The sequence below is a fragment of the Macaca thibetana genome, chromosome 2, assembly GCF_024542745.1.
Source record: "Macaca thibetana thibetana isolate TM-01 chromosome 2, ASM2454274v1, whole genome shotgun sequence".
Lineage (NCBI taxonomy): Eukaryota > Metazoa > Chordata > Mammalia > Primates > Cercopithecidae > Macaca > Macaca thibetana.
The window spans coordinates 172,768,203-172,789,938 of NC_065579.1; the positions used below are offsets into that span (position 1 = coordinate 172,768,203).

Sequence of the window (21,736 nt, forward strand, 5' to 3'; positions counted from 1 at the left end):
GGGTAGTGAGGTCTTCATGGTCCAGCGACACGTCCCGAGAAGTGAGGGGAAATGGAGCATCTCCCTGGAAACGCTGGGATCTTAGAAGGTTTCTGCATACCCAGGTGTGGTTGCAGCTGAGGCTGAGAGGGTCTTCTGTTCCGGCCTTGCTGGATAACGTATGCCTGCCAACTCTATGTAAACAAAAAGCCCGCATTCTTTTTCCCTATTTAAACGGGAAATCAGCGTTTATGTAGCGCCCCCTAGCTTCAGACGCCTTTCATACACTCGTTTAATCACCGCGATTGGCCAAATATAGAATTCTCTCAATTAGCTGTGAGAGTTGAGGCCAGAGAGAGTAATTTGTCCAAGTCAGGTAGCCAACTGTAAATCTACTTTTTCTACAGGGTGCTTCTACGAAGTTGAGAAACTACTATGTCAAGTTCAGACTGCGGTAATTTTTGCTTTACTAAGAAATCTTTAGTGGATTCCTACAGTCTGCAGAATGAAGTCCGTGAGTTACATTAGGCCCTAGCCTACCTTTTCGGCTTCAACTTCCCCCTTTCTCAGTATTTATCCAGCCCTTCTAGCAAAATGGGGTCTATTACTTGCTTAGGGAACTGGAATTTCTGGGTTTGCTCTACAATATATAGTTAGAGAAAGTCTTAGGAGTCAGAACTTGGATTTGAATCTGTTTTGCCCTTTCCTGCTTGAGTAACCTATAGACTTGCTTACTGCCTACAGACCTACCTTTTCTTCTCTATAAAAGAGAAATAATAATAGTGCCTCCTCAAAGAGTGGTAATAGGGCTCAAATGAGATCATTTTTGTATACCATTATTTGGTCACTTTATACTTCCCTCAATTTGTGTGTGTGTGTTTTTTTTTTAATTTTTATTATTTATTTATTTATTTATTTATTTATTTATTTTGAGACGGAGTCTCACTCTGTGGCCCAGGCTGGAATGCAGTGGCCAGATCTCAGCTCACTGCAAACTCCGCCTCCCGGGTTTAGGCCATTCTCCTGCCTCAGCCTCCCGAGTAGCTGGGACTACAGGCGCCCGCCATCTCGCCCGGCTAGTTTTTTGTATTTTTTTAGTAGAGACGGGGTTTCACCGTGTTAGCCAGGATGGTCTCGATCTCCTGACCTCGTGATCCACCCGTCTCCGCCTCCCAAAGTGCTGGGATTACAGGCTTGAGCCACCGCGCCTGGCGTGTGTGTTTTTAAACTGTTGTCTGTGAATGGCTCAAAAGTTCCTTGAAAACAGAGACCCAGTTTTTAAAAACTGTGCTGTGCGTTTCATATATGAAAAGTGTTCAATATTTGCAGATGGATTACACCTCGGGCTTCAAGTCCAGGGAGTGGAGAAAGAATGAAGAAAGTATCAAAATGTATTTCCCATGACAGAAGCAGGGCAGTGTGGTGGTGATTTTGTGATCTAGGTTGAAGTCCCTGAGCCATCATTTATTATCATGTATGTAAAAGTAACCAGGAAACTATCTTACAGGTACTTAATTCATGTTTGTTTCATTTTCCTCGTGATCTTTTCAAGGTAATCCTTGAGACTGTCCTCCACCTCCTCAGTGAAAAGAGAGCATTTTAAAAATGGAGGTATACGCGAAGATTTTTATTTGAGATTATGTATTTATAGATGCTTGTAATTTTTTTTTTGGTGGGGGGATGGAGTCTCTCACTCTGTCACCCAGGCTGGAGTGCAATGGCATGGTCTCGGCTCACTGCAACCTCCGCCTCCTGGGTTCAAGCGATTCTCCTGCCTCAGCCTCCTGAGTAGGTGGGACAACAGGTGCGTGCCGCCACACCCGGCTGTTTGTATTTTTAGTAGAGAAGGGGTTTCACTATGTTGGCCAGGCTGATCTCAATCTCCTGACTTTGTGATCCGCCCACCTCAGCCTCCCTAAGTGCTGGGATTACAGGCATTAGCCACCGCGCCCGGCCGATTCTTGTAATTTTTAAGTGAAGAAGATAAAGCTCAGAGAAGTCACAAACCTGTATAGGAGCGGATCCAGTTCCCATATACCACACTGCAGAAGTTAAGGATGTGCAGGACTACGTATGTAAGGGAAAAAAACAAAACAAAAAAAGGATGAAGATAGTAATCCATTCACCTTTCAGTTCCGTGAGTTTCATGAGGTGTGCCTGTCTTGTTCGCCACTGTTTCCCCAGCACCTGGATTATAGTAGTCTGGATAAATATCTATTGAAGAAATTAATGCAAACGTCAGTAGCCTCCTACAAACGGGTTAGGAAATGAAAAGGTAGTGCAGTATGAAGGGGTGGAAAGGGGATGATCACTTTCCTCCCCATCAAAAGTCATGACAACATGCTTATAACAAAAGACAGGTTAACGAGAGAAGCCTAACAAATTAATGTGCATAAGCGTGGGGAACAATACAACAAAATAAGAAAACTCAATAAGGGTCAGATGGTTGAAGCTTAAATACTTTTCACAGGGGAGAGAGAGGTGGGGGGACTACAGGCAATTTTAGAGGAGTAGTAAATGATTTTAGGAGATAGTAATGCAGAAATTCACTTGTAAATTATTCTCTTTGTAAACCAAGTGAAACTAGAGAACCAACAATAATTTGAAGGCCGGGGGTGAGTGACTCACTCCCATGATCCCAGCTACTAGGGAGGCTGAGATGGAAGGATCACTTGAGCCCAGGAGGCAAGATTGCAGTGAGCCAAGATCTCGCCACTGCACTCCATCCGGGGTGATAGGGTGAGACCCTGTCTCAAAAACAAAAAACAGTAGTTTGAGGCAAAGTTTGGGCTCTAAGTGTGGTGGTTAATTTTCAGTCTCTTTCTCTGTGATGTGAGTTGTTTTTTTCATGAGACCAGGTCTCACTGTGTTGCCCAGGCTGGAGTGTGGTGGCTATTCACAGGCATGATGATAGCACACTACAGCCTCAAACTCCTGGCCTCAAGAATCCTCCCAACTGAGACTCACAAGTAGCTGGGACTACATGTGTGCACCACTGTGTCTGGCTTTGTGATATGTTTTAATTTCTTCTGGTTAATGAAATTTCAGGGAGGAAGGAGATAGAAAGCAATTGTGTTCTTTGATGGGTCTGGTTTCTAGGTAGATAAGAAACTTCAAAGAACAGTCTTATCCTGTGTTTTGGGGGAGGCAGAGGATTGAGAGGCAGGAGGTTGGGTGGGGAGATCAGAGACACCTTGTGGCTGCTTCTCTAGTTCAGCATGTCAAAGCACTGAATTTTGAGGTATTGTTTTCTGACAATGAATAGGCAATGTAGTCCAAGGCAAAGAGCATTAGTTTTGTACCACACAAAAACTGGACTTAAATTCTAACTCTGCCTTTTGCTAATTCTGTGAGTTTGGACTGGATAAAAATGTTATGGAATATGTTATAACTATACAAATGGAATAATTCATATAAGGTTACTGAAGGCATTAAGTGAGATAATAAACGTAAAATCTATAATATGCTGCCTGGCCATGGTGAGAGCTTGCTTAGTAGTAGCTATGGATTATAACCTCTAATGAGCTATTTAAGTGGTTTAAAAAGTTGGACATGGAAGGTAATACGAGCAATTGTTATGTTAATTTAGATGTGTAATTTGTGAGGTGACAACTATAATATCTAACATTTATTCAAGCTTACTATACACCAAGCATTGTTGTAGGTATTCTACATGAAATTAAGTACATTAAATCATTACAACCCTATGACTTAAGTGCTACTATTACTCCCATTTTTATGGAAGAGGGAATTTAGGCACGGAAAAGGGAAGAAGTGGAGCTGAACTTGAAATTCAGGCCAAGAGCTACCAAAAAAAAATTAGAGTGGAGAAGAAAAGTGGCTAATCATGATTTCACTAACCTTAAATAGGTCTTTTTTTTTTTTTTTTTTTTTTTTTGAGACAGGATCTCATTCTGTTGCCCAGGTTAGAGTACAGTGGCTCATAGCTCACTGCAGCCTTGAACTCCTGGGCTCAAGTGATCCTCCTGCCTTAGCCTCCCAAAATTCTGGGATTACAGACGTAAGCCATTAAGTAGGTTCTTAATGTAGCCTTATAATTCTACTACATGTCCTTAGACTATTCTCAATTTCAGTGTACATCAGAGTCACCCGAAGGGCATTTTATTTTATTTTATTTTTTTATTATTTATTTATTTTTTTTTGAGACGGAGTCTCGCTCTGTCACCCAGGCTGGAGTGCAGTGGCCGGATCTCAGCTCACTGCAAGCTCCGCCTCCCGGGTTCACGCCATTCTCCTGCCTCAGCCTCCCGAGTAGCTGGGACTACAGGCGCTGCCACCTCGCCCGGCTATTTTTTGTATTTCTTAGTAGAGACGGGGTTTCACCGTGTTAGCCAGGATGGTCTCGATCTCCTGACCTCGTGATCCGCCCATCAAAGTGCTGGGATTACAGGCTTGAGCCACCGCGCCCGGCCCGAAGGGCATTTTAAAACACAGATTGCTGGGCCCCACTGCCAGTTTCTGATTCAGTTGACTCAGTGGCTAGGGCCCTAAAATTTATGAAGTGGAGCCTGTCCTTGTTTACACACATCACTATTGTTCCATCCGATTTTTCTTTCTACTATTGAGGCATTCCCAACATCATACATACATACTTTTATGTCTCCCATCTTAATAAAAGACTCTTCTCTTGATCTCATATCTTCCTCTAGCTCCTCATTCCTATTTCCCTTCATATAGAAACTCTTTGAAAAGATTGTTCATACTCCATCTCCTATATCTGTCCATTCTTTATTTTATCTTTTGAGACAGGGTCTTGCTCTGTTACCCAACCTGGAATGCAATGACATGATCATGGCTCACTGCAACCTCCACATCATAGGCTCAAACGATCCTCCTGGCTCAGCCCGCCAAGTAGCTGAGACTAAAGGCACACACCACCACGCTCACTAGCTCAAACTTTTCTCCTTTTTTTTTTTTTTAAATTTTTTTGAGACAGAGTTTCGCTCTTGTTGCCCAGGCTGGAGTGTAATGGCATGATCTCAGCTCACTGCAACTTCTATCTCCCAGGTTCAAGCGATTCTCCTGCCTTAGCCTCCCAAATAGCTGGGATTACAGGCATGCACTGCTATGCCTGGCTTTTTTTTTTTTTTTTTTTTTTTTTTCGTATTTTTAGTAGAGATGGTGTTTCTCCATGTTCGTCAGGGTGGTCTTGAATTCCCGACCTCAGGTGATCTGCCAGCCTCGGCCTCCCAAAGTGCTGGGATTACAGGCCTGAGCCACTGCACCTGGCTTTGTCCACTCTCTTTTAACGCTACTCCAATTGGCTTTCTTTTCAACCCTCCATTGAAATTGCTGTTGTCAAGATAATCAGCAATGTCCTCATTCCTACATTCAGTGGTCAGTTCTGACTTCATCTTACTTGATCTGCAGCATGAAACACTTTTTTTCATTTTGCCTCCAGGACATTTTCTCTCGTTTCTTATTGGTTGCTCTACCTCAGTCTTATTTGCCGGTTCCTTCTCATCTCCCACACCTCTAAATGTTGGAGTACCTCAGGGGTCAGACATCAGATATCTTTATCCACACAGACTCCCCAGATGGCCTCAACTAGTCTGGAGCATTTAACTACATTATTAACATCTCCAGCCAGACCTTGTCCCTGAACTCCAGGCTCATATATCCAACTGACCACTTGACATCTCCACTTGGACATCTAATAGGCAACTGTAAAATGTCCCAAAGTTAACGTTGGATTACCTGCCCCCTCAAAGCTTCTGCATTTCAGTAAATAGTAACAAGTCCTTCCAGTTTCTCTAGTCAACAATCTTGAAGTCGTACCTAAATTTTATCTTTCTCCCATCCAATCTATTACTGCCAGCTTTACCCCTTCAGACTAAACACATTCAGATCTGACTGCGTCTCACTACCTACCTATTATCTCTCACTTTTGTTACTGCAATAGCCTCCTAACTGGTCTCTCTCTTATAATCTATTCTCAACATAGCAGCCAAAGCGATCATTTTAAACTGAATCCAATTTGGGGTGGGGTGGGACAGGTGAGAGGAGATGAAGACAAGATGAAGATCCCTAAATGGGGTGGTGGTAGCAAGTGGGCAAGAAAAGACAAGAATCAGAGAAAGAGGAAGAAATCATCCAAGGAAGGGGAGGAAAAAAATCACCCATTTCAGATTTATATCTGGGCTGGAGGAAAAAGTTTCTGTTAACGTTTTCACGTAGAATATACAAAACCTTGGGGGTGGGTGGTGGAGAATGAGTCACATTCATCTATTCAAATGTTTAAGCACTAGGCTCTAGGGATGTAACAGTGAATAAAAAATAAAAATAAAAAAACAATTTCCTGCCTTCACAGAGCTAATATTCAGTTTTCCTATTAAAACATAAGTCAGATGTCACTTTTTAGTTGAAGACCATCTGATCTTCTGGTAAAAACCAAAGTTCTTATGGTGGCTTAAGATGCGTTACTTGACAGATCTAGCTACTCCTCTGACCTGATCAGCTCCTTTTGCTTCAGGCGCACCAACCTCCTTGTTGGACCTTGAACCCTCTCTCAAGGGCTTTTACACTTGTTCCTTTTGCTTGGAATTCCCTTCCCTCATATCTTCATAGCTTACTCTCACTTGAATTCTGTGGAGATGTCACCTTGTCTGTCTTTGGGCAAATTAGGAAAGGAATACCTCCTTAGTGGATGCAATCTTTTAAGCACATGGCCTAAAGACGGACAGTCTTTGTATGAAGAAATGGCGTCTTTTCTAGCAAATGCAACCCTGCAACAGGGCATCATTCAGGGTTCTAAAATTCCAGCTACTTGGGAAACTGAGGCAGGAGGCTCACTTGAGCCCAGGAGATTGTGGCTGCAGCGAGCCATGATCACACCACTGCACTCCAGCCTGGGTTACAAGGTGAGGCTCCATCACAAAAAACAAAAAACAAAAAAAAGAAATGCATTGGACGCTTATGCTAATTTCCAATTCAGAAATTAGGAATAGTTGCCTATATCATTCCTATCTCCCATGTTTTCAAAAATGTTATTTTTAGTTTCTGAGACAGGGTCTCACTGTTGCCCAGGCTATAGCACAGTGGTGCAATGTTGGTTCACTGCAACCTCCACCTCCCGGGCTCAAGAGATCCTCCCACCTCAGCCTCCCAAGTAGCAGGGACTACATGCATACACCACCACACCTGGGTAATTTTTGTATTTTTTTTTAGAGATGGGGTTTCACCATGTTGCCCATGCTGGTATCAAACTCCTGGGCTCAAGTGATCAGCCTGCGATGGCCTCCCAGAGTGCTGGGATTACAGGAGTGAGCCAGTGCACCAAGCATAAATCCCTTTTTCCATAAGAGGACAAGAAATCAGTTTTATCCGTGAACCCGTTTTTCATAGTTGTATGGAAAACCCCCCACAACCTCAAAGTCCTTTTTCCTATTTTCTCCCTCAACAAGCAACACAGACAGAAGACTTCTGTGACCAAATGTGGGGGAATTTCTCATCAACACACAAGCAATCAGTTCTGCACTGGACACCAGCCGCGTGTTCTGTAATTCAATTCAGATACTATCTACCTGGAGATAGCGTCAGAGCCCACAGGTTGAGGGCCCAGTTCCCGAAACTGCTCCCTCCTTCCACCCCAGCACAAGTTGCAAATCTGGGCCTACAGAACTTCTGACTGACGGGCTTCAAGTTGGAGTACCAACTCCTCGATTAATCTGCTTGAGTGGCTCATAGAATTGAAGCAAACACATTTACTAGTTTACTATAAAAGACATTACAAAACATACAGATGAAGAGATGCACAGGGAAAGGTATGGGGGAAGGGGTGCAGAGCTTCCAAGCCCTCCCCAGGGCACCACCCTCTAGGAACCTCCATAAAAAAGTCTACCAATGGTACAACTATTTATTTGGGATAATTTAAAGATGATTCTGTTCAACAATATTGGACAATTCTTTTTACTTATTATCTTTTTACAGTAAACAAAGTATAATCCCAAAGTTCTGCAGATATTTAATTGGGAAAAGACACAACCCTGCAGTCAGTTGGGAAAAACTACCTTTAGAAGAGAAAAATGAATTATTTGGGAAGAAATATATTAACAGAACTGTATTTCCAACCCATTTACTTTTTAGGCCATGAAATGTTCTCATTTGAGCCACTTCTTCTGTGCACACACATTTAGAGAACCTTTTGAAAATGAATTAAAAGTCTTTGCCTTCTTCAATCTGTTGATAAACTTTTGAGAGTGCTGAGAAATCTCCAGAAAACCAGTATGTTTTCTCTGGGGAACAAATTTCAGAGCCTCTTCCCAATTACCAGTGTTTTTCAGACATAACAAAATACGCATCATTTGATCTAAGGTGAGATTTTTGTTACCAGTATCCCATTGTAAATATTTATCTAATGGAAGGCATTCAGTTGCCAGCTTCAGCCGTTTTGCCTTGGCTAGGGATGTGCCTGGCTGCATCATCTTATCAACAAAAGACCCAATTATATAAACTTTGTCATGCCTGAAAGTAGTCATAACATTGGGAGAATCTGCAGTTAAATAGATAATACTGTCCTTTGGAAATAAATCTACATGAGACTTTTCTGTTGCTGTTAAAAGCAGTTTGTCCCATTTTTCTTCATACCGTTTAACCAACTCTCTGTGATAAGCACTATCTGTTTTTAGATTGCAGAAATAAATATGGAAAGGATCAACATTTCTTCTGTTCCATCCTTCACTTTCTAAAAGCTGGGAAATAGTATACTGCAATTCTTTTGGTTTCATATAATTTTCGTAAGCCATGTCAAAAACCAAAGGTTGTCCAAACTGCATGGCCTGGGCACCCTTCCAGCCCATTGCAATGTTTACATTCCTATCCCAAAGTCGTAAGAATAGAAAGTTTTGCTGTTTATCTTCCTCAGTGGTTTCCAGCAGCTTGACTTTTTTTGCTTCTTCCCTTGCTGCTGCTTTCATTTCCTTTTTTATTTGCTTAGCTTTTTTGTGTTTTTCCTTCACATATAAATATTTTAAATATTTTTTTTTTGCTGTTTTAGAAACACATTCCATAATGGTTTTGAGCTCTTCTTCAGTGATGTGTTCTGGTACTTCTTTGCCAAGCAATCTCCACATCTCAATGAACTCTCTGGTGGCAGCTAGAGGATCTTCATCCTTACTGCTTGAGACTGTTGAAACACATTCTTCTTGCACACTAGATTTCATGGTAGTTTTCCACTTATCCAATTCTAGCTCTTCAGAAGGGGGTGTACTCTCATTATTAGGAGAAGTAACAGCTGGTATTTTGGAAGATATGTACCTCGGCAAAATTGTTGAATATAAATTATTTCTCTTCCTATGAAGGGTAAATGGCACCAAAAACCTGGTGAAGGGTCTGAAGAAATTGACACAAACACTCATTTTGAGGAAAGCAGATATGTAAGAAAACTCCTGTAAAAGAAGAAAAATGCAACTAAAAATTAAGATTTTTAAAACTTAACAACTAATTGTGCAAGTATAAATCTGAAATACCAAAATAAAATCAATTTTTGAAACACAAAGTCAAATCTTTGTACCAATTTTTTTTCCTAGACTCCTGTGGCCTAGAGCCTGTGATCACTCATTGAGCAAAAAGTTTAAAACTTAGTTGGGTTCTTGGCCGGGTGCAGTGGCTCATGCCTGTAATCCCAGCACTCTGGGAGGCCAACGTCGGTGGATCACCTGACGTCAGGAGTTCAAGCCTAGCCTGGCCAACATGGTGAGAAACCTCATCTCTACCAAAAGCACAAAAATTAGCCAGGTATGGTGGCAGACACCTGTAATCCCAGCTTCTTGGGAGGTTGAGGCAGGAGAACTGCTTCAACCCGGGAGGTGGAGGTTGCAGTGAGCCAAGGTTGTGCCACTGCACTCCAGCCTGGGTGACAGAGTGAGACTCTGTCTCAAAAAAAAAAAAAAAAGTTGGGTTTTTATTTTAGAAATGAATTTCACTATTGCTTTAGCTAAAAGGATAACTTTCCTTTTCAGATTTTTATCTAGGGGCCCAGATAATGTTACTGGGCAACAAATTTGTGTATCACCAAGGCAGCTGACATCATGATGCTACATTCTCCTACATTCTACACTAAGCCCAGATACAGAACCAAACACAAGATCCTTCACAAAAGCAACAAAAAGACAAAGGACATGAAAGCAACTGAGAATGGCAACAGGTAAAAAGCACTCAGGAACTGCTGTACCAATGCCCTCATTACAGAAATATACTGAGATCTACTGATCAAAAAATAGCAACAAACTCTTCCCCAGTTCAGGCTTTATTTTGCAGCAAATGTTTTTAACAAAGAAAATGTCCAAGATTGGGACAAATATATAAAAAGCTCCACAATTGTATCCTAAAGGCCTGGATGTCCTTGAGATATTGAAAGTGCTTACAGATGTAAAACTAGTCTCAAATTTGAAGGAAAAGAAATAAAGGGAATTCAAATTTTTACAAAATGCAAATAAAACACTTGAAAAATTCCTTCTTCCCTTGGCTTCATTTAATGACCCTGCACAGGTTTCCTGCTCTCTGACCAGTGCACTGAGGTCCAGATGCCCCTCCTTTAAAGGTGGGTATAACTCTGCATTCTATCCTATTCTTTTTTTCAATCTATATATTTCCCTTGTGCGATGTGACTTACTTCTGTGGCTTCAATGACCATTCATCAGAAAGACACCTCAAATGCAGGCCGGGTTCGGCGGCTTACTCCTGTAATCCCAGCACTTTGGAAGGCCGAGGAGGGAGGATCGCTTGAAGCCAGGAGTTTGAGACCAGCCTGACCAACATGGTGAAACCCCATCTCTACTAAAATTACAAAAATTAGCCAGGTGTGGTGGTGCACGCCTGTAATCCCAGCCACTCGTGAGGCTGAAGTAGAAGAATTGCTTGAAAAGGTGGGGGGGGGGGGGGCGGAAGTTGCAGTGAGCCGAGATTGTACCACTGCACTCCGGTCTGGGCGACAGAGTAAGACTGTCTCAAACAAACAAACAAAAAACACCTCAAATGCAACAAATCGAAATAACCCCTCTACCTTTGCTTCACAATCTGGTCCTCCTTCAGTGTTGTTTCAAGGGATATTGCTATCCATTGGTATTGTTCCCAACATATATTTCTAAGCCTATTGCGGCCAGGTCAGCAGCATCAGCATCTCTAGCTACTCTTCACCTCACACTTTAGTATTCCACCATTAGTTTTCACAGCACTCTTGTCCCTATGACAGTACTTCTAACACTGTACTGTAATTGGCTGGTTATCTATTTGCCTCTCTAGATGGTAAGGACTAACTAGTGTCCATGAGGACAAGGACTTTGTCTATAATGTTAACATTGAATCCAATGCTTGACAATAAATATTGTCAATAAATATTGGCTCACAGTAATCACGCAAATATTTTCCTAATATCCTTGCTCGATGCTTCTTACATTAAAAAAAAGAAAAAAAGTTCAGCCTCCCTTTATTATTTTTTTTGAGGGGTATCGGAGTGCAGTGGCGCCATCTTGGGTCACTGCCAGCTCCGCCTCCCGGGCTCACGCCATTCTCCTGCCTCAGCTTCCCGAGTAGCTGGCACTACAGGCGCCCACCACGCCCGACTAATTCTTTTGTATTTTTAGTAGAGACGGGGTTTCACTGTGTTAGCCAGGATGGTCTCGGATCTCCTGACCTCGTGATCCGCCCGCCTCGGCCTCCCAATGTGCTGGGATTACAGGCGTGAGCCACCGCGCCCTGCTCAGCCTCCCTTTAAAGAGAAAACAATTTACTTTAAAATCCCCGAAATATTTAAGCTGGAGTCCCCAGGCACCAGTCTAATAAACATTGATTTCAGAAAGAGTTTTAAAAGTTTTATTCTTGTAACTGGTAAAGACTTAGAATACCACAGAAATGAAAACCCCACTTGCAAAAAGCAATCAAGGACATCGTTTCAGGAACCACTGATTTTGTTTAAGGTACTGTACTAGTTACAGTTTATTATTCACTGGGCTTCCTCTTACCTCTGGACCTTCCGAGCGCATATGCTCCACTAAGTGCGTCCCGGAACGTCTCCGGCGTCCTCCCACCCCCAACACACACATTAGGAGAAAGAAGAAACTCGCTTACCAGGAGTGCAAAGATAGTGGTTCTAGCTGACGCAAAGTGCAGGGACCCTAGAGGACGAAGGACTCCGCCGTATGGACGCCCAGTGACCCGCGCCGAAGCCAGCACGCAGCTTACCCAACATTCCACACGATAGACCAAAGCGGTTGCTGGGGCTCAGGCGGAAGTTCCGCCCTCTCCCTTCCGGCGCTGCTTTTTTATGTCACAGCACGCAAAGAACGCTTTCCCGGCTGAAAGAAGCGCCGTAGACGAGACAGGTGTCTGTAGGCAGTTGGGTACTTGCAGACTACGCTCTTAGTTGTCATGGATTTGTACCTATGTTGTGTTGTGTTGTGTTTTCCTCCATTTATCCTAAAAACTGTCTCTGGGCCGGCCAGGTGGCTCACGCCTGTAATCCTAGCGGTTTGGGAGGCTGAGGCGGGCGGATCACTTGAGGTCAGGAGTTCGAGACCAGCCTGGCCAACATAGTGAAATCCCGTCTCTACCAAAAACACAAAAATTAGCCAGGTGTAGTGTCGCGCGCCTGTAGTCCCAGCTACTCAGGAGGCTGAGGCAGGAGAATCACTTGAACCCGGGAGGCGGAGGTTGCGGTGAGCCGAGATCACGCCACTGCACTCCACGCTGGGCAACAGAGTGAGACTCCGTCTCAAAAAGCCAAACAAAAACTGTTCCTAATCCTGTTCTCAACTGACTCTCCTCTTGGGCTCCGTATTTATAAACATTTGCTGACCAAGTACTAAAATAAAGTGTGTTTTTTCCCACAGATCTTCTTACTCAGCTTCAAACTCCCTGACGCTAGGACTTTAAACTCTTAATCTTTTTGACCAGTTTATCACCAGTACCTGTCACTATGCTTGGAACATGGTAAGCCACAGTAAGTTTCTCTCTCCTCCTAGTTCATTTGGAAAATTTAATGTGAAATGAAGTTAAAACACTGTTGTAAATAAATTGGTGGCCTTTGGGTCAAAATCCAGCCTCCACATATTTTGTTTAGCTAGCACAGTGTTTTTATGTTTTCAATTATTTTAGTTTAGCTGTCATCTTAAAAACATATGGTACAAGACCATTTACTGGGGAAAGGTCAATCTTTTCGACAGTTTGTGCTGGGAAAACTGCATATACACATGAGAAGAGTGAAGTTGGACCCTTACCTAACACCATATATAAAAACTAACTCAAAATGAGTCAAATACTTAAATAAAATAGTGTAGTGAAAACTATAAAACAGAATTAAACATAGAGGAAAATCTTCATGACATTGGATTTGGTAGATTTCATAAGTATGACACCAAAATCATAGGCAACATAAGAAAAAATATACAAATTGGGCTTCATAAAATTGAAATACTTTTGGGCCGGGCGCGGTGGCTCATGTCTGTAATCCCAGCACTTTGGGAGGCCGAGACAGGCAGATCACGACGTCAAGAGATTGAGATCATCCCGGCCAACGTGGTGAAACGACGTCTCTACTAAAAATGCAAAAATTAGCTGGACATGATGGTGTGTGCCTGTAGTTCCAGCTACTCAGGAGGCTGAGGCAGGAGAATTGCTTGAACCTGGGAGGCAGAGGTTGCAGTGAGCCGAGATTGTGTGACTGCACTCCAGCCTGGCAACAGAGCGAGACTCTGTCTCAAGAGAAAAAAAAAAAAAAAAGAAGAAATACTTTTGTACATAGAAGGACACTGTCAACAGAATAAAAAGGCAATCCACAGAATGGGAGAAAATAGTTGCAAATCATGTATCTGTTAAGGGATTAATATCCAGAATATGGCTGTGCATGATGGCTCACGCCTGTAATCCCAGCACTTTGGGAGGCCAAGGTGGGCGGATCACCTGAGGTCAGGAGTTTGAGACCAGACTGTCCAACATGGTAAAACCCCGTCTCTACTAAAAATACAAAAAATTAGCTGGGCATGGTGGCAAGCGCCTGTAAACCCAGCTACTTGGGAGGCTGAGGCAGGAGAATCGCTTGAACCCAGGAGGCAGAGGTGGCAGTGAGCCTAGATCACGCCACTGCACGCCAGCCTGGGCACGACAGGGTGAGATTCCATCTCAAAAAACAAAACAATGACAACAAAAAATCCAGAATATGTAAAGAACTAGAACTCGACAACAAAAGAAACCTAAACAACTCAATTGAAAGTGAGCAAAGAACTTGAGTAGACATTTCTCCAATGAAGATATAAAAATGCCCAGTAAGCACATAAAGAGATGTTCAACATTATTATGAAAATGCAAATAAAAACCACAATAAGGCTGGGCATGGTGGCTCATGCCTGTAATCCTAGTGTTTTGAGAGGCTGAGGTGGGAGGATCACTGAGTCCAGGAGTTCAAGATCAACCTGGGCAACATAGCAGGACCCCATCTCTACTAAAAATAAAAAAATAGCCAAGTGTAGTGGTGTGTGCCTGTCGTCCCAGATACTTGGGAGGCTGAGGCAGGAGGACCACTTGAGCCCAGGAGTTTGAGGCTGCAGTGAGCTATGACTGCACCACTGCACTGCATGGGTGACAAAGCAAGTCTGTGTTTTTCCTGTCTCTAAAGAGAAAAAAAGCCAAAAAAGTTAAATGTTGGCAAAGACGTGTAGAAATTGGAACCTTGTATATTGCTGGTAAGAGTGTAAAATGGAGCAGATACGGCTGAGTGTGGTGGCTCACGCCTGTAATCTCAGCACTTTCAGAGGCTGAGGTGGGCGGATCACGAGGTCAGGAGATTGAGACAATCCTGGCCAACACGGCGAAACTCCATCTGTACTAAAAATACAAATATTAACTGAGCATGGTGGTGCGTGCCTATAGTCCCAGCTACTCGGGAGGCTGAGGCAGGAGAATTGCTTGAACCTGGGAGGCAGAGGTTGCAGTGAGCCGAGATCACACCACTGCACTCCAGCCTGGTGACAGAGTGAGACTGTCTCAAACAACAACAACAACAAAATGGAGCAGATGCTATGAAGAACAGTTTAACAGTTCCTCAAGAAACCACAGAATGAACATATTCTGCAGCTACTCCTAGCTATATACCCAAAGGAATTGAAAGCAGAGACACAAACAGACACTTGTACTCTAATGTCATTGCAGCATTATTGATAATAACCAAAAGGTGGAAGCAACCCAAATATCCAGGAACAGATGAATAGATAGAAACATGTTGCATGTACATATAATGGAATATTATTCAGTCATAAAAAGGAATGAAGTTCTGATACATGGTACAACATGGATAAACTTTGGAGGCATTATACACTAAGTGAAATAAGCCAGGCACTAAAGGACAAATATTGTATAAATCCACCTATATGAAGTACCTATAATAGTCAAATCATAAAGACAGAAAGTAGAATAGTGTTTACCAGGGGCTGGGGAAAGGGAAGAATGGGCAGTTACTGTATAATAGGTATGGGTTTTCAGTATGGGATGATGAAAAAGTTCTGGAGATGGATAGTAGTGATGGTTGTACAAGAACGTGAATGTATTTAATGCCATTGAACTGTACACTTGAAAATGACTAAAATGGAAATGTTTATATTATATACTTTACCAAAATAAAAGAAGGTAGGCATAGTCTTTTCCAAATGATTTTAAAAGACGAGATCTTTTGTAAGAGACTGATTACCATCATGTTAGAAAGGTGAGGTAGGGCTAGCAAAATAATCATGAGTTTACACCCAAACATGGAAAAAAATCAAGAATAAATATCCTCTAGTGGTTATAACAAATAGCAGTGGTAGGAGTTATCTTTTTCTTGTTCCTGTTCTTTAAAGAGATACATCTGAAGTTTTTCCATTAATATTTTATGAAGATTTTTGCTATATGATCTTTGTCAAGTAAAGGAAATTTCATTCTGTTAAATTTACTAAGTTTCTTTATGTGAAAAATCTTTGGATGTGTTTCTAAAAATATAGCAGAACATAATTTATTCAGTATGTCTGGGATCTGACCTGTTCTAGATTAAGAATATTTCCAGGGTTCAGACATCTTACCTCTAAAAAAAAGCTCAGTGATTTTCAAAATATATGTTTTGGCATAGAAAAATGGCTTGTAATATGGGATGTAAGGTACACAAAAAATAAATTTTAGGCCGTGAGCAGTGGCTCATGCCTATAATCAGCATTTTCGGAGGCCAAGGCAGGCAGATTGCTTCGGCTCAGGAGTTCCAGACCAGCCTGGCCAATGTGGTGAAACCCTGTCTCTACAAAAAATACATAAAAAAAGAAAAGAAAAAGGACTAATTTTTAAAAGCAAGGAAATACATAAAAACCCATAAGGCAATGTCACATAAACACTAGAATTGAAAAAGTAGAAGGTCTGAATGCTCTCTCTTAGCTCATATTTCTTCTTGGAAACAATGGTTACACCTAAGTAAAGGCTGTTTTGTAGTCAAGGCACCCACTCTCCAGTTCCCCAGAGCTTATTCCACCACATGTTATCGTTTCTACACTGGTACAAATGTAATTTGCCATGTATTTTGCCTGCACTGTTTATTATATAATAGAGAACGATTTCTCTATACCAACGTCTCTTTCAAGAGTTGGAAGACAAAGCATGGATTCAAAGATTTAGGTGTTACTTACTAAGTAGGAAACTCTGATTCTCTGCTTTACCTTCAATGTCTACAGCAGTGCTTGGCAAGTATCGGAAACTCAATAATTATTTGCTGATGAATGAATGCTAAATAGATCAGGTAAGTGATGTTAGTGGCTTGGACAAGAGTGGTGGCAGTAGAGGCAAAGAAAAGGGGGAAGATTTGAAATACATTTAAGAGGTGGACATGACAGAATTTGGTGATCAATTTGGGAGAGAAAGAGAGGAACAAGTCAATAGTTTGGTTTGAGTACTTGGGCAGACAGTGAAAAGGAGTATATGGGGTAAGGGCAGACATGGTAAGTATAGTGTTAGATATGTGGCTTTTGAGCTGTCTTCAAGACAGCCAAATGATGTCTCCTTTAGGATATTTGGCAGTTGGCTGTGTGGGTCTGGAGTTTAGGAGAAAGAAGAATGCACCAAAGATAGAGATTTGAGAGTTACTAACAGAGTCTGTGAAACCATATGGGAGGAAGAGATTACCTAGGGCTTGGGTAGAGAACAGGAATGGACAAAGGAAACTGAAAATAAGCAGCTAAAGAGATGGGAGGTAAAAAACCAGAATATGACATAGAAATCAAGGAAAGGGTGTTTTCAAAGACAAGTGGATGGGTAACAGGGTCAAATATTGCCTAGAGATCATGCAATGCAGACTGAAAAGTATCTACTAGATTTAGCAATACAAGGGCCACTGGGACCTTAATTGTGAGGCTTTAGCCAGATGAATGTGAATAAGGAATGAGGAGATTATGAGAAAATAGAATCAGCAAGTTTAAACATTTCTATGAAATTTGTCTGAAGAAAAGACAGCATGCTTAGTCCCTGGGTGTGGAGTTCAGGAAAATTTTCTTCATTATTATTACTGTTATGTTAGGAGAGGCCTGACATTTTAAATGCTGAGAGAATCATCAGCAAAGGGATAAGAGAAAGAAAGGATAATAGGATGGGTAGACTTCCTGAGAAGATTAACAGAGATGGTATTTAGAGGAGAGATGGAGAGATTGGTTTCGTATAAGAGGAAGAAATACCACTTCCATTGTAACAAGAAGAAAGGAAGAAAGTTAGGTAGGTATGGAGGACAATTTATAGACATGATGGCTATAATTTGATATAGTTTGCATTCTCTGTGAAAGAAGTAGACAGACTACCTCTGAGGAGACTAAAGATGGGGTGAAGGTTTATTATTATAAAGAATAATATATAACAAATATATAGAAACAGAAAGTAGAGTGGTTGTTACTGTGGAGTCCTAATTAGGGAAAAGGAGTCAGGCTGGCGGGACCAGGGGAAAGCAAAGAGATAAAACAAATAAGCTATAAATATGCCTTTCTTCATGGTTCAGGACATATAAACAAAAAAGGAAGCAGTTTTTCTTTATGGGTCTGTTTTTCTTTATGCCCAAGGATATATTGTCCAAGACATATGGCCCTCCTACTCAGATAATGTACGTAACTCACAAACTTACTGCTTACCAACAAACGCCTCAATTTATCAAACATCTCAGCTGACAAAAGAATGCAATTTATGCTCCCAGTGCATTGGCATTATCAATCAGCCCAAGTTCTATTCTATAAAATCTCCAGCTAACCTTTGTCTCTTTGCAGTCAGCTCCTCTTTTGCAGGCTTCCAGTTGCTTTATTGCAATGTCTTGTCTTGTCTTGTCTTGTCTTGTCTTTCTTTCTTTTCTTTCTATTTTTTTTTTTTTTTTTTTTTTTGAGATGGAGTCTCACTCTGTCACCAGGCTGGAGTACAGTGGTGCAATCTCAGTTCACTGCAATCTCTGCCTCCCGGGTTCGGGCCATTCTCCTGCCTCAGCCTCACAAGTAGCTGGGGCTACAGGCGTGCGTCACCATGCCCAGCTAATTTTTGTATTTTTAGTAGAGACAGGTTTTACCATGTTTGCCAGGATGGTCTCGATCTCTTGACCTTTTGATCTGCCTGCCTTGGCCTCCCAAAGTACTGGGATTACAGGCATGAGCCACCGTGCCTGGCTTTTCCTACTTTCTTTCATAAATTTGCCTTTCTTTACAACCATTTTTGGTAAATTCTTTTACTCCAGAGCCACTGGCCCAGATTGTTGTCCCTGCCACCCCGTGACAGTTACCAGGAATGGTGGAGTTGTTTAATGAGTTTCAGATATGCAAGATGAAAAAGTTCTGGAGATCTGTTGCACAACAATGTAAATATACTTAACACTGCTGAAATGCACACTAAAAAAATGGTTAAGATGGTAAAGAAAGAAGTATGGGTTGACTAGTGAGACAGCCATGATATCAGGCAGTGTTGATGGTCTAGTTTAGTTTGGGGATCATGAATTTATAGTGGTACCAATCTGTGTTACGTGATCTTGCTCTTTATTTTGCTAATGCTGCTAATGGCTAAGATGTCTGGGTATAACTCAGTTTATAGAAAGGGAGTGGTGTAAAGTTGTTAAATATATTGGTATAGGGGAAGAAATATGACTTGCTATCTTCCCTTCATGAGTTCTTAGCTGAGACTCTCTGTAACAAAAGACAGATTGAACAAGAGAAAAACAAGTTTAGTAACATGTATACATCTTGTATGCAAGATGGGAGATAACCCAGAGAGATGAGTAAATCTTTTTTTTTTTTTTTTTTTTTTTTTTTTTTTTTTTAGTAGAGACGGGGTTTCACCGGATTATCCAGGATGGTCTCGATCTCCTGACGTCGTGATCCGCCCATCTCGGCCTCCCAAAGAGTAAACCTTAAAAAATAAAAATTAACAAAAAAAAATCTTTTCAACTTCAGGCTTAAATATTATCATTTTCTGAAAACAACAACAACAGCAGCAACAACAACAAATAAGGATGTGGAGACAGAGACAGATTCAGTTGAGATGGCCAGCAAAATTACCTTAAACAGAGATAAGGTTTGTTATGTAGATTTCAGTTGATCCTGTCTTGATTGTTTAGGAGTCTCTAGTGATTTAGGGCTGGACTGGTGGCTCATGTTTGTAATGCCAGCACTTTGGGAGGATGAGGTGGGCTGATCACCTGAGCTCAGGAATTTGAGACCAGCCTGGCCAACATGGCAAAGCCCCATCTCCACTAAAAATACAAAAACAAAAGAAAAAAGAAAAAATTACCCAGGTGTGGTGGTGCACGCCTGTAGTCCCAGCTACTCAGGAGACTTAGGCTGGAGAATTGCTTGAACCTAGCAGGTGGAGGTCATGCCACTGCACTCAGCCTGGGCAACAGAGTGAGACTCCATGTCAAAAAAATAAAAACCTGTTTAGTGATTTAATAATCAGTGTCTTCTTGGTGCAGAGAGGGAGACATCCTTATCAATGGAGATTTCCTTTATTGAGATAAAAGGACAACTTTTCATAGCTGCTTCTGTGTCTGCAGCTTCCCAGAATAACTAGCTCAGAATAATCAATATGTCAAAGAGGCGTATTTTAGGGTGATGTGTTCCGGTCTCCTATGGTCATATTTTGGGTTGGTGTATCCTGAGTCCCATCATCAGCATCTGAGTGGCTGCAGGAGTGGTCTATAGAGTCTATAGGAGATCAAAATATACCATCCCAAAAAATGTCTCTCTGGTATAAGGATTATTTTGAGCTGAAGACAATTAATAAAAAGCAGATATAACATGAGCTCTCTGCCCTCTCCTATCTGCCTGAGAGTAAAACATACATTTCCTTCTGTGAAGGTGTTCCTCCCACCCACTCACACACTTCATGAAGTTGTTGTCACAAGATTAGCAAGAATAATGGACAGAAATACAATTATAATTAAGCATTTATCAAGCTGCAGTTTGACTCACTTCCTTGTAACCAAAAGGCACATAGCACCACATTTGCACACCCATTGTTCCTATAGATAGAATTTCTGATATTAAAATCATAAAGTTTTTTAAGACAGGTAGGAGCTCTGATATTAGAATCATAAGAATTTTATTTAAAAAGTGCTTGGCCAGGCATGGTGGCTCACACCTATAATCCTAGCATTTTGGGAAGCTGAAGCGGGAGGATCACTTGAGTCCAGGAGTTTGAGACCAGCCTGGGCAACATAATGAGACTCTGTATCTATAGAAACTAAAAGAAATTAGCTGGGCATGGTGGTGCATGCCTGTAGTCCTGTTACTGATGGAAGGTATCTGAGATACTGGCAGCGACTTTCTATGGGTCTGCAGCAACTTCAGTTCTTGTCTTCTCAGAAGAAAGAATTCAACTGAGGGGCATAAGGCAGGAGAAGAGACAGAGGTGAGTTTCAGAGCAGGAGTGGAAGTTTATTTTAAAGCCTTTAGAACAGGAAAGAAAGGAAAATTCACTTGGATGAGATCCAAGTGGGCACCTGAAGGTCAAGTGTGGTGTTTAACCCTGATCCTAGGACTTTATAGGTGTATTAGTCTGTTTTCATGCTGCTGATAAAGACATACCTGAGACTGGGCGATTTACAAAAGAAAGAGGTTTAATGGACTTACAGTTCTATGTGGCTGGGGAGGCCTCACAATCGTGGCAGAAGGCAAAAAGCACTTCTTACATGGTGGTGGCAAGAGAGAGCTTGTACAGAGAAACTCCCATTTTTAAAAGCATCAGATCTCATGAGACCCATTCACTATCATGAGAACAGCATGGGAAAGACCCAGCCCCATGATTCGATCATCTCCCACCATGTCTCTCCCACATGTGGGAATTATGGGAGCTACAAGATGAGATTTGGGTGTGGTCACAGAGCCAAACCATATCATTCTGCTCTTGGCCCTTTCCAAATCTCGTCTTCACATTTTAAAACCAATCATGCCTTCCCAACAGTCCCCCAAAGTCTTAACTCATCTCAGCATTAACTCAAAAGTCCACAGTCCAAAGTCTTATCTGAGACAAGGCAAGCTCCTTCTGCCTATGAGCCTGTAAAATCAAAAGCAAATTAGTTATTTTCTAGATACAATGGTGGTACTGGCATTAGGTAAATACAGCCATTCCAAATAGGAGAAATTGGCCAAAACAAAGGGGCAACAGGGCCCATGCAAGTCCAAAATCCAGCAGGACAGTCAAATCTGAAAGCTCCAAAATGATCTCCTTTGACTCCATGTCTCACATCCAGGTCATGCTGATGCAAGAGGTGGGTTCC

General features: G+C 41.8%; 1 protein-coding gene and 1 long non-coding RNA gene across 2 annotated transcripts; one reads left to right on the top strand and one right to left on the bottom strand.

The window, feature by feature from the left end:
• Positions 1-7,894: 7,894 nt before the first annotated feature.
• Positions 7,895-9,356, bottom strand: TRMT10C (tRNA methyltransferase 10C, mitochondrial RNase P subunit). The gene has a single exon (XM_050778953.1). The coding sequence runs from the start codon at positions 9,354-9,356 to the stop codon at positions 8,100-8,102; it is 1,257 nt and encodes a 418-aa protein (XP_050634910.1). The 3' UTR covers positions 7,895-8,099.
• A 2,853-nt stretch (positions 9,357-12,209) lies between these two features.
• LOC126947864 (uncharacterized) lies at positions 12,210-19,397 on the top strand. The gene is made up of 3 exons (XR_007723229.1): positions 12,210-12,320; positions 12,828-12,927; positions 19,282-19,397. It is a non-coding gene; the product is annotated as an uncharacterized LOC126947864 (long non-coding RNA).
• Positions 19,398-21,736: the final 2,339 nt, after the last annotated feature.

Coding starts and splice junctions, on each gene's coding strand:
- TRMT10C (XM_050778953.1), bottom strand. CDS start 9,356: ATGAGTGTTTGTGTCAATTTCTTCAGACCCTTCACCAGGTTTTTGGTG.